Raw genomic sequence first — 17,120 nt, 5'->3', positions numbered from 1 at the left:
GAAATCTTAGCTCAAAATCGATCATTCTAATGATCACTGGCACAGAAAAGCATGTGTTGGATAGTTTGTTAATATTGCTAGGAAAAATACTTGACATTTAATTACACATTTTCTTCCAGAGCCATTTGGCACGTATTTTTCTCATTTATAGATACAAACACTTGGGTGGTAATTTTATTATTTTGTTCAAAATCATTTTGAAATCACAACTGGCATATATCTTTTAAACGTGGACATAGCGCACGCTCTAGGGACGTCTTTGGTTTGCCGACCATTGCAAACTGTCTTTAATCAGATATGGTGCAGTTAAAATGACACTCGATTTTCGTATATGATATGTCCTCGGTTGTATGATAAAATTTCAAACAAACCTCGGTCATGTCGGTTGGCCTGATACTGATACCACGTCCTTTGTGATGTAATGAAATACTTTAAAAGCAGATATAGATTGAACAATAAACCTTTGAGCAGGGCTGTGTGTGTATGTGTATGTGTGAGAGAGAGAGCGAGAGAGAGAGAGAAAGAGAGACGTAATTAACAGAATCGAAAGCGAGGGAGCGAATCGACCGAGCTTGTCAGTGGGACGCTTTTACATTTTCCAAAGTAAAATTGAAGGATCTCGTGCATATAATTTTTGGTGATTTCTTTTTCTTTTTTTTATACAATTTTCAGAAAAGCAATGCAAGTTTTCAAACTGTTTTTTCTCGGAGGTGGGAGAGGGCAAATGCCCCCCCCCCCCGTGTCTTTGAATAAACTTTTGTTATGCTCCCGTCATATCGGCGAATTCGACTCCAAAAGTACAACTTCATTACCAATGACATACCAACGTTCGGTTTGGAGTCTGTTACGTTGGTGTGACCGTAACACCACGATCACCTTTTCAAAGATTAAACCTCATTCTGGTAATTGCCTGACATTCTAGATAACTGATATACAATTTAACGAACGCGATGATACGATTGAAGTGCATCATAATTATTCCATGCTTTTATTTACAAATGGGTAAAGGCTGTCAAACGCATGAAATTGTCAAATATGGATAAGCGAGTTAAGTAGCGGCCAAAACAAACAAGGCAATAATTATCCGATTTCTGCGCAATGTTAAGCCTTTCCGTTCAGTTTTTCACCTCTCCGTTCAGCTAGCATGCAATTAATGAGAAGATGCCATTCCACTAAGTGCATGCTTCAATTAGCAAGCAAGCGGGATTGGAAAATGGAATGCTTTTTTTCGAAAATAAAAGTAAACATCATGCACTTTCCACCTTTATGAAAATTACACGATTGTCGCTTGTTGTTGACGTCATACACCCGGAATGTCCGGTTCTGTAGAGCTTCGCAATTGGTCCCAAACATTAGAAATGGGGCTCGTTGATGTAATCACGTTAATGAAAAATGCCCCGCCTGACAGATATGACCATTAGTATGTAAAATCATTGTAAAGATTTGTTTTCATCCATTCACCTCCTTCCGCACGTTACAAGAACAGATAACCAATATAACTTTGCAACAAATAAACATTAAACTTTTAATAGGAATCATTTATAAATAACGGTATTTCGTAGATTACTTGTTATTACAAGGAAGTGTTCGAGTATCAACCGATAGGCTTAAGACAATAACGATCTAAATTAGTCGTAGGGGTATTTGATCCCAAATGGGTGAAAAGGATGAATTTTATTTATGTGGAGCGTTGTGGCCCAGTAGATTAGTCTTCGGACTTTGAAACAGAGGGTCGTGGGTTCGAAGCCCAGCCATGGCGTAATTTCCTTCACCAAGAAACTGATCCACAATGTGCTGCACTCAACCCAGGTGAGGTAAATGGTTACCGGCAGGAAGTAATTCCTTAAAAGCTGTGTGCGCTATGAACGCCTAGCTTAGCCGGGTAATATTGGAGCGCCTTGAGCACCTAACAAGGTGGAAATGTGCGCAATAAAAATATCCTATATTATTATTATTATTTTTAGAGAGATTTCTTAAAGCTCATTAAAAAAATAAGGGTTCAACATGTTCAAGGAGTGGGATGCCTTTGTAAGAATGCTCATTTCAGAAATGAGTTGTTACCATGCTAACGAGCACTGCATATATGAAAATAATTACACTTCCTTGAACACAGACATCGGTTGGTATCACTGAAGAATGGAGATAAGATGAGGTGATGATGTGCGGTAATATTTCTTTCTTATCATTTTCTGCAGGGAAAGCGTTCTCCTCAAATCACCATCAAACAGATTCGAGTACGAATAGAACCTGATAAGAAAGGAAAACGAGCTCCCAAAGGTGTCACCAAGCAGATACGGGCACAACCGAATCGACTGAGTCTCCGGCAGCGGCAGGAAAGAGAAGCTGAGACATCTTTCATTACATTACCTCAGACTTCCACAAGAACTAACAGTGCTCTACTAGAGATCGGCACATGTACAACTGATGTTGTTCTCGGTAAGGGAATGGTTTCCACGCTCAAAGGGGACTCCTTTACATCAGAAACTGAACTTCTTGAATCCTTGGATCAACAGAAAATTAAACACCGTGACAACGAATATGACAATCCCATCATGAATTTGAAAGACCCCGATGAGGATATTGACATGATTAAGAATGCTCGAAGAACGAGCACAGAGACGGATACCCTGTTCACCTCTGATACTAGTAATGTTCCAAGCTGGAATAATTCACCGCTTCATTTTATCAGCGGTAGAGCTGTAAGACGAGCATCGTCGCCTGAAAGGACATCATTGTCAGGTGCGAACGCGGAAAGGGATTCTGTCTTCAGGGAAAGCTCAGAGTCCGGTAGCAACGGTGAGGTGCATCGCCGGATCAAACTGTTGCGAATGCATGGCCGGAGGAACAGTGGTAACAACTCGAAAGATTCTGGATACGCAGGTGGGAGTTTTGCCTCAAACGATAGTTCACGTAATCTTTTAGCGTACAAAGATTTGCGCGAAGATCAGCAGAAACGGGAAAAACCCAATCTGGGCGTTATGAAAGACGTTGATAATACGAGGGATACTACACCTGTTATATTTGAAATGGAGAGTGAAACGGCGCCTCTTGTTCGTCTCAACAGCACCCGACCATTAAATCCCCAGCAGCCAAGGCGTTACAGTCTTCAGGTACCCCCACAACCTTCTTTGTACCATGCCAATGTGATGCGTAACAACAGCCACCCGTACTACCATCAGGTCCGACCTGTGAGGCGTATAGTTGGATCATCAGTGAGAGGGAGAAGGAATCCTTTGCCATTCTATCCCCGAGATATCCCAAGGCATGAACGGTACAATGAATACCCATACATAGTGGACTGCCCGCCGCTTTACTACGAAGACTCTTACTTCAATTTCAACGAGCCTTCGGAACATCCTGCAAGGACACCTCGTAGGACCAACAACCCACTGTATCGTCTACCTCCACAGGAGAATCAGCAGTACTCGCCAAACCTCTTCCCATCTCTTTCTTCCTTTCCAGTGACTCCCCAGCTCCATCAAGTACCTCACGACCAGATGCAATTTGTAAAACGCAGGACAACCTCAACCCAGACACCAACCGACTACAGCCCAGATACTCCCCCAGCTAGCCCGCCCTCTGCGCCGTCCATCATCAGATGGCACAGGGAAGGGCGGTCGTTCGTTATAATGCCTCGTGAGGACATGGCTCTTGATTACCTCGGTCCGATCTACTTAGCGGAATCCATGAGTGACAGTGATCAAAGCCTCGATGAACCTACGGCTGTAGCCATTGCATCAGACTCTGATACCACACGACCACCGCAGCAGCCCCAAGAAGGACGCGCCACGAACTCTGAAACAGACAGTAATCAGTCGGATAGGTCAGATTCGAATGATGACGAAGACAGCACGAAGACATCCTCTAAAGATGAGGACAGTATAAAAGATGAAAAAGCACTGCTCTTGGAGGCTAAATCTGATTGGATTCATGATACACAATTATGAAGATATAAACCAGACTTAACCATGATTTTTTTTCTCTGAGTATCCTCAAGTATATCACTCTTGTTGAAGTTATTACCAGGAATAGGTGATTTCACTGAATGTGGGCAGTATCATAGCCCATTATGTTTTGTGGCACATAATCTTTGTCATTTCGACGACATAGCGTTTGTATACATATAGCACATATGTAACCTTTCCTGCACAATCCCCAGATTTACTGCATTCTTGTAAAACTGAAATTATCAATTACTGCATTCTTGTAAAACTGTGAAATTATCAATACAAATCAGTCGAGATATCCATGGGGGGCGGGCAACGGAGATGATATTGATAATATTCTAGGGGAAATACCTCTCACACCTCTATAAACCTTCATGTTATGCTACCTATACATAGAGAAAATGTAGGATTTTTATTGTTACAGAAAAATGCTTCATGGAGGTATTAACCAACATTGGGTATTTCTTGTGAGCATTTTTATTTATCCAGTGTGATGAAAATTTTGCCCGCTCTAAAGTAATTGCTCATTTTTGTTCACATTACTGGACAATATGCTTCCCGCATTGGATAAAATACTGCCCTAAATGGTTGGACAAAAAATGACCCTAATGCTATTTAAAATTTTACCCAATGTTTTTTTTACAGTAAACAGGACGTGGGTATTATCTTTTGGTGAAGTTGACCTTGGTCAGGGATGGTGGAACCTGCCATCTAAAAAGTGGGATATCATGCTAATGCTTGGACACAAGGCACGAAAATTAAAAGGGGTTGTTTGTTTTTTCGGGGGTCACTTTTCGTTTAAGAGTAGGTTAAAAAATAAGAAACTTCTTCTTAGCGACAGGCGAATCCAAGAGAACCCGCGAAAAATATGCGAAGCTTCCGAACATTTGAGCGCACGTTTTGGGCACCCTTGTCGCGTCCTTAAAAAAAGCCTTCGCAAAATTTCCACGAGCCCCGTGAATAACACGCCGTGGCGGAGAAAGACGTGTTTCCCCAATGAATCGGGATTGGTGACACCATTCAAGGAAATTCTGAAAAAAAAACACAGATGGGCATCATGGTTGATTATACATTACCAAACGTCGAGGTAAATGTGGTACAATAGCGATATGGTTTTTATCATTTGGTCCCTTCTTTAGGTATGACTGTGATAAAAACGTTCGGAACTCTCGGGAAAAGAGTTCTAGTTGCACTCCGTTGTGAAGTTTGTGTAGTGACACATTTGCTGTTTTTTACCACTTGTCTTTCGAATCTACAATTTAATGTCGGGATATTTCCGGAGCATTTCCGTAAGAACAACCGGCACTTGTTTAAATTTCCGTTCATAATAAGTTTATATTTCGGAAATATTGCCGTATTTTGACCGAGGCGTACATTAGCAGGGGTCAGTCAAAATGATATTAATATACACAACCAATGGTAATCACCGCCCGAAAGAAGAACATCATTAACCATGTTAACTTACGTCACATAATAAATATTTCGTAACAATTACTTTATCGAGCAAAGTAAGTGAGAGAGTAATGTTTTTTCCAGCAATTGAATGTCGCACAATTAAATGCGTCCTTTCGACGCAATTTTGCGGCAACTTTATGTTCAGTAATATTGTGATTAACATATAGTCGCGATAAACAGTACCAATAAAATAGAGATCTGACCACAAGGCGTAAAACATAATTTTTATTATTTTTTCCATATTATATAATTTCATACTATAGTATTCCGAGCATTATTCCAAATGCCAATGAAGACAATTATACTTTCAATACAAATTGCGATTTCTTGAATAATCAGGTCGTAGCCGGATTGCATAGTATGCTGTGGACAGAAGATAGATAGTGCACATAAATCAATAAAAGTTGTTCTTGTGAAATTAACCCATGTAGGGGTTCGCGCGATTGTATGTGCCATTCATCGTAAATATTTTGCATTTTTGCTGCATTGAAGCTGTCACGTCGAGTAAGGGTCGATCTCACTCTTAATATTAGGTAGATTTCGCAACCACTATGCACAGCAAAAACTGTGGTGTTAACCGGTGTACATAGAGGACCACATCAGTTATTTTACACTGGTGTTAAATTGGTGGTGTTAGTTTTACACCTATAGGTGTTATTACAACACCTTTTGTTGTTACATTTACATTCTTTGGTGTTACTGGTATGTTTAATCTCTAGGGTGTAATTTTAACACCTCAGGGTGTGGTCCTCTATTAACACCAATTGGTGTCAGTTTTAACACCGCAGTTTTCACAGTGTGCAGACGCTTTCTGGAACGTAGATAATCTATTGTCAAAAGAACTTCATGACAAAGTCAGCTCCGAATCTTAGGACGATCTGGTGTCCCGGTTCCCCAATTTTCGATAAAGGCCTCTCCGCTGTCAAGTGTTTGCATCAGTGTGATTCAACGGGAATGTTCAATACATTACTCTGAATCAAGAATCCGTCTCCGTCCGTTAGAATTGCGAAAACTCGCTATTCTTGGATGGAATGTTCCACAAAATAATATATCCCAACTGCTTTATCTGCGCTCATGTATATTATTGTTACACTCAATGTACACTGTATCACTCTTCACTATATCATTTTTTTTATACATCGACAATTATATCATCAATAAAGTTGCAATTTATACAGAACATCGTCTACCTCGTAATCCTTAAAAACAATTACGGTGTTATAACACTAGTCTATATTCTAAGAGGGCCAGACACTCAGGTGTTCAGCATACACCATAGAGTCTGAAATAACAACAATAGTGTTAAAGTAACACACAAAATATGTAATAATGATAACACCATGGGGATGAGCTAACACCACAAAATTAACACTGGTGTAAATGCTTGGACTGGTCCTCTCAGAACGCCAACTGGTGCAATTTCGGTTACATTTCGTAATTCCGAAGGTTCGTAATTCCGAAACACGTAAATTGCCTGTACCTCGATGTTCATTAATCCGAAAACGTAAAAGGGTTCGTTAATCCGAACATTTGTTGCGTTATTCCGAAGGTTCGATAATCTGAAAACGAAATAAGGTTCGATATTACGAAGGTGTGTTAGTCCGAAAACGTAAAAGGGTTGTGGCGTTATTCCGAAGGTTCGATAATCCAAAAACGAAATAAGGTTCGATATTCCAAAGGTCTTTTAGTCCGAAAACGAAATAAGGTTCGTTTTTCCGAAGGTACGTTAATCCGAAAACGAAATAAGGTTCGTTGGTCCGAAAACGAAATAAGGTTCGTTAATCATTACATTTTCGGACTAACGAACCTTCGGAATTACGAACCTCATTTTGTTTTTCGGATTAACGAACCTTAGGAATTACGAACCTCACTTTATTTTCGGACTAACGAACCTTTGGAATTACGAACCTCATTTCCTTTTTCGGACTAAATAACCTTCGGAATTACGAACATTCGGAATAACGAACCTTCGGGATATTAGATACCGAAGCTTCGGAATAACGATTGTATGCGGCAATTCCCACCCCACTATATTCTGGTGTAAAAGCTACGGTGTTAAAACAACACTGGTCTATTTCGTAAAATGTTCAAGTTCAGAGTACGGTCACATCCAAAATATGAAAATGGGGGAAAGGAGAGTAGTTTGTTATTTTAAGACTGTTTTTGAAAATAACTACCCACTCCCCCCCCCCCCCCATTTGCACATTTTGGGTGTGACCGTACTCTAAACTTGGACCTTTTCGTTTTCCTTATCATGACCGGCTCATCCTTTTTTCTTTCTCGTTATCTCATCCTCTGTCCTTTCTTTCTTCTGCCCGTTCTTCTTTCTCTTCTATTGTTCTTATTCTTCTTGTTCTTTCACTTGTTGTAATTTTTAATTATTCTCTCTTCTTTTCTCCATATTTAACTTGATGATGATGATTATCATGGTGAAATTGATGATGGTGGTGGTGAGGATGACGATGGCGATGGTAAAATAACGAGATAAGCGATTAAAAGAGGTGTAGTCGAACGACCCACTCTTCCTTCTCTATTTTTCCTCTTCTTCTCCCCATCCTCTTTTATTTCTTCTTCTCTTCCTGCTTCTTCTTCAATATCTTCCTCTTCTTGTTCTTTTTCCTTTGTTCTTTAAGTTCTTGCTCTTTTTTATCTTTTTTTTTATTTTGTTTCTTATTTTTTTCTCATTGTTTCATATAATGATGATGATGTTGATGTTGTCGACGATGATGATGATGATGATAGTTATGATGATGATGATGAAGATAATGATCGATTACCGTCCTAATAAAGAAATGATATCTATAACGAACTTTGGAAATTATTGTTATTTTTTAACATTATAACAGAAAATCATCACATTTAACGTTTTTAAGTAAACTTTTTGCACAAAATGTAAAAAAACATGATAAATTGATAACAATTCTTTAAACAGTTTGTGGTATGCTGCGGTTCCACCTGCGAAACCAAATGCAGGGTCCCATTTCACAAATATAAAATAATATAACTTTCCCAGTATGGTAACTACCATGGTGACATGGCTCGGTATCCAATCAAATCAAGTTTCATGGTCGTTGAAATATTGGCAAAGTAACCATAGGATCGCAAGTCTACAAAAATGTGGATCTTGTTGTCCAGTGGTTAGGGCATTGGACTCGCAATCGCAAGGTTGTGAGTTCGAATCCTCTCTCTACCATTATCTCCACTTTAATAAAACGGCCCGAGAGTAATATCTGTCGTCTATAAGGTCAGCCACTATGACTAATTGACCTAGACGTAAAATGTTTTGTAGGTAATTGGCTATATACCAGCTTGGCGTTTACCACCAAAACGCTGTCCTGCCGAGTTCTATCTTTTGTTTTGTTTGTATGACTGTGGTGTAACTGGGGAGGGCGATCATCATCTAATAAGCCTTTCACACGTGACGTCATGATCCCATAGCGCCCTCCCTCAGAGCCAGAGGATATAGGAATACCCGTAAACGGAGATGTCAGGGGTGCGCCATCTGCAGATCACCAAGAGCGGGAAGGTATTACCTCAAGGCTGAGGGTAAAGGGTAGACCTACAAGGAACATACGAAAAAGTATGAAGACGAAACTCCAAAATGAGATGAAAATCCTTAGAAAATCGGGAATATTTAGGCAAGCAGGGATGATTAACAAATAATGAAAGGTCAAGTGAATAGATGAGTTACATTGGAATACAGTGGTGGTTGCACGGGCCTAATCACAACTGGCTGGCAAAAGATATTCATTCGATCCAACCCATTGCTCAATTTTTAAATTTTATATTGCTGATTGACAAAATGAATAAATATGACTGACAATCTAACACTGATTCTAGGGAGGGTACTTACTAATCTTACTTTTTCCAAATTGGGAAGCTATATCACCACTATGGAACTATTTTATACTGGCGGAAGAATGAGTGTCATTTTACTCTCTCAAGCGATGAATTTGGTCCCGTCAGGTGTAGTGTTCATAAATGGTGATTTGTTTTTTAATGAGCCGGTCGAGGTACCCTTCTATGGTCAGATATGGAATGTCAGACATTTATCCTACCCACTGGTAGTAAACATTCAATCCTCGAATTTCCTAATTTTTATGAATTCTTTTCAAGTGCCACTTTAACACACGAGTCTGTGGGAAATGAATTAGGCCTGTGAGCCCTGGTAATAAGATTGCACTTTTATCAACGATAGATGGCGTCCAATGCTATCGGTGATGGTGCCATATTGATGAACTCAGAAATCTTACCACAACGTCAACGACCCCGTTCAAACAGAGAACAATAATTTGTTGGAGAAGTGTAAAATTCTCCAATAATTATTTGATCAGAATGTTGTGTGGAAGGAATTCATGACTTGATTAACAGTTTGTAATAGTATACGAAGTTAAAAGGCACTTTGGGTTTTTTAAAAAAAAAGAAGATAATAATAGCAACCCACCCCCCCTCACTGCCTGAAGGGGGTGGTCCAGATGCATTCATTAACAACATTCATGGATAACAATTTTTCCGTTATCCCCGGGTAATTGTCTGGTTACTTCTCCCTTATACATGCGAAGGTGTACCAAACAAATGTGTGCTATATAAAGTCAGCATTCCAAATGTGGTATTTAATCCGCACTTCGCTCTAATATGCTGCTTTTCACCATAGAAAGTATCACGTTTTTTTGTGTGTTTTTGGGGGGGTTTGGGCGCTTTTTATGAAGTTCTCTTGCATAAATGATACAACATTACACTGAGTTTCAATGAGGGCGCTCTAATGCTCAAGTTAGAATCTTGTAGTTTGCATAACTGAAAACTTGTCATAGATTGCCACTTGTAGATTGTGATAAGATAACTCGATTCTACGCTTTATCAACGAAGTAAAACAAACGAGCTGAAGCCTAGAAATAAGGGAGACAAAATAAGGATTTAGTGTTACAAAGTGCTTTTATTCAGTATTACTGAAGTGACGGTGATTCGAATGGGTATGTATTTCATTATGTGTTTTGACTAAAAATATAAATCAACATTTTATATCATAATTTACAAAGCATGCACCATGCACATGACCTATACGGAAATATGTGTTGAAATAATAATTAATCGTAAAAACATAAAAAGTAAATACATTCATCATCATTTTCATTTATATCGATCAGTGTTGTAAGCAGGAGAGCGCCATTGTAATTGAGAAGTATAGAAAAAATGACAATATTTTGTACTGTACAAGATAATTCCAATCATCGAAAGGTATATTAATAATACAAATATTAAGACAGTTAATAGTCATGGCAGGGGAGTTTCTAAACGCTCTGCTGTATGATGTAAACCTTTAATCCGGGTATCCAAATTGGAAAGGCTTTCAATTACACAAATCGCAAACATAATCTTATGTAGTAATAATGATAATGATAATACTAATAATGATAATACTACTACTACTACTAATAATAATAATAATTAAATCAAATCAAAATGTGACCTATAAAGCGCCAAATCAATTCTGCAGAGTGCTGAAGGCGCACAAATAGCTAAGAGTTAAATAAAAAACAAAGTTTTTAGAAGATTTTTGAAAGTCTCAACAGAGGTACATTTTTAAGTACCTTAAAACAAACATCGGAAATAATATTGAAGGTCCAAGTGGGTTCTGAAGTACATGCCACGAGTCAACACGACTTTCATCCGTATACATTCGTAATTCCGAAGCTTCGTTATTCTGAAGGTTCGGATATTCCGAAGGTTCATTAATCCGAAAACGAAATAAGGTTCGTTGTTCTGAAGGTTCGACAATCCGAAAACGAAATAAGGTTCGTTGTTCCGAAGGTTCGTTCATTCCGAAAACGAAATGAGGTTCGTTGTTCATTTCGTTTTCGGACTAACGAATCTTCGGAATTACGAACCTCATTTCGTTTCCGAATTAAAGAACCTTCGGAATTACGCCACAAATGTTCGGATTAACGAACCGTTTTTCGTTTACGGATGAACGAACATCGAGGTATAGGCAGTTTACGTGTTTCCTTTCTGTACCCCTTTCATCATGATCATCTTAAGTGACACGTACTATTACAAAACCTCACTCCCATGCGTGACTGACTGTGCCTCAAAACACGATGCCAAACAATGATTAATGAAAAACAGAATTTCACAAATAAATTCAGCAATCCAGCTGCGATAATTTGTAGGAGAATGCAAGAGTCTATATTATTTAAGTCCAAGTTTATTTTTATTTCCATTATATACTTACATCAAATGCATGTGCAAATACAAATCATATGTAATTACAAATCAAGTACAGATGAATTATTGTTAAAGAAAGGTAATAAAAGCTTGTATGGAAACGAGGGGTTGCATTGAGAAGCGCTGCTTTAATGACGTGGATCTTCTGTCATATTAGAGTATGATTACGTAATAAGCAATTTAAGAAAATTTGAGGACTCATTCACTTGTATAGATAACAGACGTGATATGAATTAGAAAACAAAAATATTTAAATTAAGTGATAGGAATAAGTGTTTTGGGGGGTTGTGCTCTTTGTGAAATCAAATATCCTATTCATAATAACTTGGATATATCGTCATTTCATATTACAATTATGCCTATCTACAGCTGATGATTGACGCTATGTCGGCGGTGGTAGTGGTAGAATTAGAGATACCGAAGTAAACATGGTAAAAGCAGTAGAAATATATAGAATAACTAGAAGTATAGATAGAGATACAGAAGAAGTGGAGGGAAATGTAGAAGTAGGAGTATAAAACGAAGTAGAAGCAGAAGTCGAGAAGATAGTTCTTGTTGTTGTTGTTATTAATATTATTATTCTTAGTAGTAGTAGAAATAGTAGTAGAAGTAGTAGTAGTAGAAGTAGTAGTAGTAGTAGTAGAAGAAGTAGTAGTAGTAGTAGTAGCAGAAGTAGTAGTAGTGGTAGTAGTTGTGGTAGTAGTATTGGTGGTAGTAGTAGTGGTAGTAGTATTGGTGGTAGTAGTAGTAGTAGCAGTGTAAGTAGTAGTGGTAGTAGTAGTGGTGGTAGTAGTATTGTTAGTAGAAATACTAGTAGTAGTAGTAGTAGTAGTAGTAGTACTAGTAGTAGTAGTAGTAGTAGTAGTAGTAGTAGTAGTAGTAGTAGTTGTTGTTGTTGTTGTTGTACTAGAAGAAGAAGTGGTAGTAGTAGTTCTTGCTGTAGTAGTCAGGCACGGATCGAAGGGGAAGGCTGCACCACGAAATATACCTTTATCGCAAACTCTGTAAAATGAGCGGTGACCTCTCTCTTTTCACAAAATTCTCACCCGTATATATATAGTTCCGACTCTGGATGCGCAATTGACAGTAGTAGAAGAAGTAGCAGTAGAAGTAGAAGTAGTAGTAGTAGTAGTAGTAATAGTAGTAGTAGTAGTAGTAGTAGTAGTAATAATAGTAGTAGTAGTAGTAGGAGTCGGAGTAATAGTAGTAGTGGTGGTGGTAGTAGTAGTAGTAGTAGTAGTAGTAGTAGTAGCTGTGTGCACTTTTTCAGCTGGTCTCATCATGTCTTTTCTTCTCCCTGGTCTTGCCTAACAAAGCAATTGCCCATATATTGTATCATATGGGAAATAACCGTTGACCATTGATCTAAATTGATCTAACCTCCCTTTCACATGCACGTAAAAAAAATCGTAGTTTGAATGATGATTCCAGTGAAAAATAAGGCTCATGACGAATATTTAGCACGTGTGAAACCAAACAAGAACATGAATAGAATCACGAACGCTAATCACAGTCACGATTACAATAGCAATCATCATAACAATGATGATTCAAGATTCACGTGTGAAAATGCCCTTAAAGGAAACCATAACCCAAGAAGAGAAGCAATCTTATTGGAAAGAGTAAAAGGAGAGGAACAATTTTTAAAAAGTTTCATCAAAATCGGTTATGAAATAAGCAAGTTATGGACGATTAAAAAGTCTTGTTGTACTATGTGGATCCTCAAATTGGCAAACGTGCTTCAAAATGGCTGATTTTGTGGACAACTCTCCATTTGTTTTGTACACATATTTTCAGATTTTCCCCTTAATTTGACATATTTCACATTATCTCCTCCTGACCTTGACATATATGGTGTGGATTATATTTTCCCATGACATATGTTGTGCTCAGAAGGAGGCAAGATGCAATTTGAAAGATAATGAGGAAAATTTGAAAATTTGTGTACAAAACAAATGGAGAGTTGTCCACAAAATCAGCCATTTTGAAGCACGTTTGCCAATTTGAGGATGCCCATAGAAAGTAAAACAAAGTTTTCAAACTCCCATAACTTGCTTATTTCATAACCGATTTTGATGAAACTTTTTTTTAAACTGTTCCTCTCATTTTACTCTTTCCAATAAGATTCATTCTCTTCTTGGGTTTAGGTTTCCTTTAATCAGTGTAAAGTAAATGATGCACAGCGATTGACTTTTCATACTGCAGCGATTGCAATGCACATTCAGTAAGTAACTATGGCAACAGTTATGACTATGACAATACAGATTTCATTGTCTGTCCGTGGGATTGCAATTCGCTGCCAGGGCGCGCGTTACCGAAACGTGACGAAATCATGCCTTTGGGCTCCACCTCAATCAGGACTTTGATGCTGGGTCCGCCGGACAGTTTAAAAGTCGGAGTGGAGGTTGGGCCGACAGTGTAGGCGATGATCAGATGGCTGTCTCCACGTCATGGAACATTGGCAGGTGTTGCGAGAGGGCATTACGCAGACCGCGTGCCGCCATATTCCCACCATACCGAAGAGATCCCGAGGGTTTACCGCGACGGACGTTCACTGGAAACATTTTGTGTAGACGTCGGGGATGTAGCCGAGAGGCCGGCTTCGAGGGCACATTTTATCGACCTTGGCTTTGGACCCGGGCCGAGTCACGCGTACAAAGTCTGAAAGGCTGGAGATACATACGTCGAAAGGAGGACTGAGTCCGACCCGATATTTTTGATTGCCGGGCCGCCAAGTCATATTACCATAGAGCGGTGTTGGCTCAGTCGGTAACGCGTCTGCCCGTCGAACCAAAGATCGTGGGTTCGAGATCACCCCGGGCGGATGACTGAAGCCAGTGCGTTGTGTGTAAACGTCTCTCCCATGTTTCATAGATGCAGGCTATGTTACAATGGAAAACACTCCGTCCCTCGGATAGGACGTTAAATGGAGGCCCCGTGTAGAGGAGAGTCACCACCTTTGCACGTTAAGAACCCATTGCACTATTCGTATAAGAGTAGGGGGAAACCCCGGTGTAGTGGTCCACCTGCATCCCCCCAATCAGTTATATCGGGAGGAGAGACCTGCGGGTCACAGTGATTCAGTTCGCTTTTCGCCTCCCAGGCACAGGTGACGCCAAAACAAATAATAATAATAATAATAATGCCCATTTCATACAGAACTCTGATAACGTTTTCTCGAACACAAATTGATAGCAATATATACATGCACTGTAATGGGAATCAACACTTTCCTCGCTTTCTATAACTCTTTTCAAAACGTGAATCAAATATTAATAGTTATATCAGAAAGGTTTGAGTAAACGTTATTGGTTGGAAGGGATAGCATGATAGGAAACGCACAGTTTCGTCCCTCCAGTCATTTCCAATGCCGTTGTTCATTATCTATACACAGAACTGAAGATGTTATTAAATAATTATAGCTAAGGAAACATAAATGAATCAGGAATCCCGTCCTCAATAAAGTCCTAAAACTAGTTAAGTGGAAACAGTTTTAAATCTAGGAAATTAGTCTAACGTGCAATGGGAACGCTCAAAGCGGAAATAAAAAAAAGGTAGAAGTGAAGTATAAAGAATACAAGTAAATACCTTACGATGTGGTTTTGAAGACCGCCTTGCCTCGTTAAACTAGGGGAGGACTCAACCGTTCTTCGAAAAGTAATCTTCACACATACCTATTTGGATAGTCCAGAATGACCTTGGTATTTTGAAGTTCTCTTTCCCACATAGACGGCACATGACTCCCAACCTCTAATCAGCGCCAATAGACTCATGAGCTTTGGCAAAGAGAACTTCCAATGGTCCAATCTGGACAAATATTTGGAGCGCTATTGCGTACGCTGCGGTTTCAAATTTCGCGCGAAACATTTCCCCGCTCTTTGAGCGTTCCCTTAGCACGAAGGCCGGCTTGTTCTGAAACCAGTTCAGGAGGAGGATGGCGTTGCTATAGCAACACGAGCTTTTAAACTGGTTTCCTAAATTGTTTAAGGGAAACCAATTTCAGAACGTATACTGTGAACGGGGTCTAAGTTAACCCTGAATCTCCCGGGGGGCCCATAATGCCCCCCCCCCCCTCGACAATTTTCGCGATATATCTGCTGCGCGAGATTTTTTTTTACCTCGCCGCTCACTGACTTTTTACTTTCAAGTCTCGTGCAATTTTGAAACCAAATTTGTGACGCCTGGGTAGGCGGTTACAACATTACGCAACATTATATAAGTGCATGTCAGACCAAAAATTGCTCTTAAAGTAGAAATATATTGAAAATCGTAAAAATGGAGAATCATATATCACAATAAAGGAGAAAATAAGGAGAACACGATGGTGTACATCATTTATCATGGAGACTGATGAAACTCAGTTAATTGATAGTTTAAAGTTCTCTCTCTGAATGCTTCAAACACGCAGAATTACGTCCGCGAAATTGGGGATTTTTTTATGACGTCACTGTCTGTACGAGAGGCGTGATTGGCTCTCCCACGTGAAGCTCCACTTGCATGCAAAACCTGTTGCAAGGGTACATTTTCTCCACATTGTCACTGAATACTTCGATCCCGAAATGAAAGAAAACCCAGAATTTTATCTAGATGTTGATTTTCAAATTGATGATTTTGAGATGAAGAGAATGATGATGAAGTGAACAACACAGTGACGTAGTTGGAGGTAAATTGGGGGATTTACGCCGATGATGATGATGAAAATTCAACTTGCCTGACGATCACAAGTCATGTACATGCCGATTATTCGCTACCAATTCATGCTGCTGGAAGTGCTAGCTACACCGCGCGGGCCAAATTGAATTCATGCTGAACTTGAATAACCACATCCAGACAGAGTCTATCATAAGAAGGAAAATAATGATATAACTGTACTTACAAACAAGTGAAGAATCCGAACCTGAAGGCTAATCAACTCAACGAATAGTAGCAGACGATATGGCATATGCACTGACGATAAACTTCATGTGGCTGGGATAGATTGTCACTCGTTCTGTTATATGTAACTTTTATCTCATTAATTTGACAAAATTACGAAACTCGGGGGATTATTTATCTATATAAAAATATAGTAACATCTCTTATCATTTTTTGAATTACGATAAAACCTGTTTTGAAGGAAAACGTTGAGGTAAATTAAAATTAGATGTAAAAGATCATCCCCATCATTATGTGATCGTAAACAAACCATCACTACAACACATGCCGTATTGTGTGCTCGCCTTGGCTGAGAGAGAGAGAATAGATCTATGCACGTGTTGCACAGCTCTCAATCAGCAAGGCGAGCAAGGAGGGAATACGTGCATGTTTGAGATGGTTTGTTTGCAATGAGGGGGATGATCTTTTACATGTAATTTTAGTTTACCTCAACATTTTCCTTCAAAACAGGTTTTATCGTAATGCAAAAAAATAATAAGAGATGTTACTATATTTTTATATATATAAATAATTCCCCGAGTTTCGTAATTTTGTCAAATTAATGAGTTACAAATTACATCT

General features: G+C 39.1%; 1 protein-coding gene across 1 annotated transcript in view; it reads left to right on the top strand.

The window, feature by feature from the left end:
• Positions 1-6,023, top strand: part of LOC121427686 — a 33,019-nt gene extending 26,996 nt beyond the window's left edge. Inside the window, exon 4 of the mRNA XM_041624207.1 lies at positions 2,196-6,023. Within this exon, the coding sequence (XP_041480141.1) occupies positions 2,196-3,947 (1,752 nt within the window). The 3' untranslated portion in view covers positions 3,948-6,023. The remainder of the gene's footprint in view (positions 1-2,195) is intronic.
• Positions 6,024-17,120: the final 11,097 nt, after the last annotated feature.

This window comes from Lytechinus variegatus, chromosome 14 (genome assembly GCF_018143015.1).
Source record: "Lytechinus variegatus isolate NC3 chromosome 14, Lvar_3.0, whole genome shotgun sequence".
Lineage (NCBI taxonomy): Eukaryota > Metazoa > Echinodermata > Echinoidea > Temnopleuroida > Toxopneustidae > Lytechinus > Lytechinus variegatus.
The sequence above is the reverse complement of the archived record's forward strand: the minus strand, read 5'-3'. Positions and strand labels throughout refer to the sequence as shown.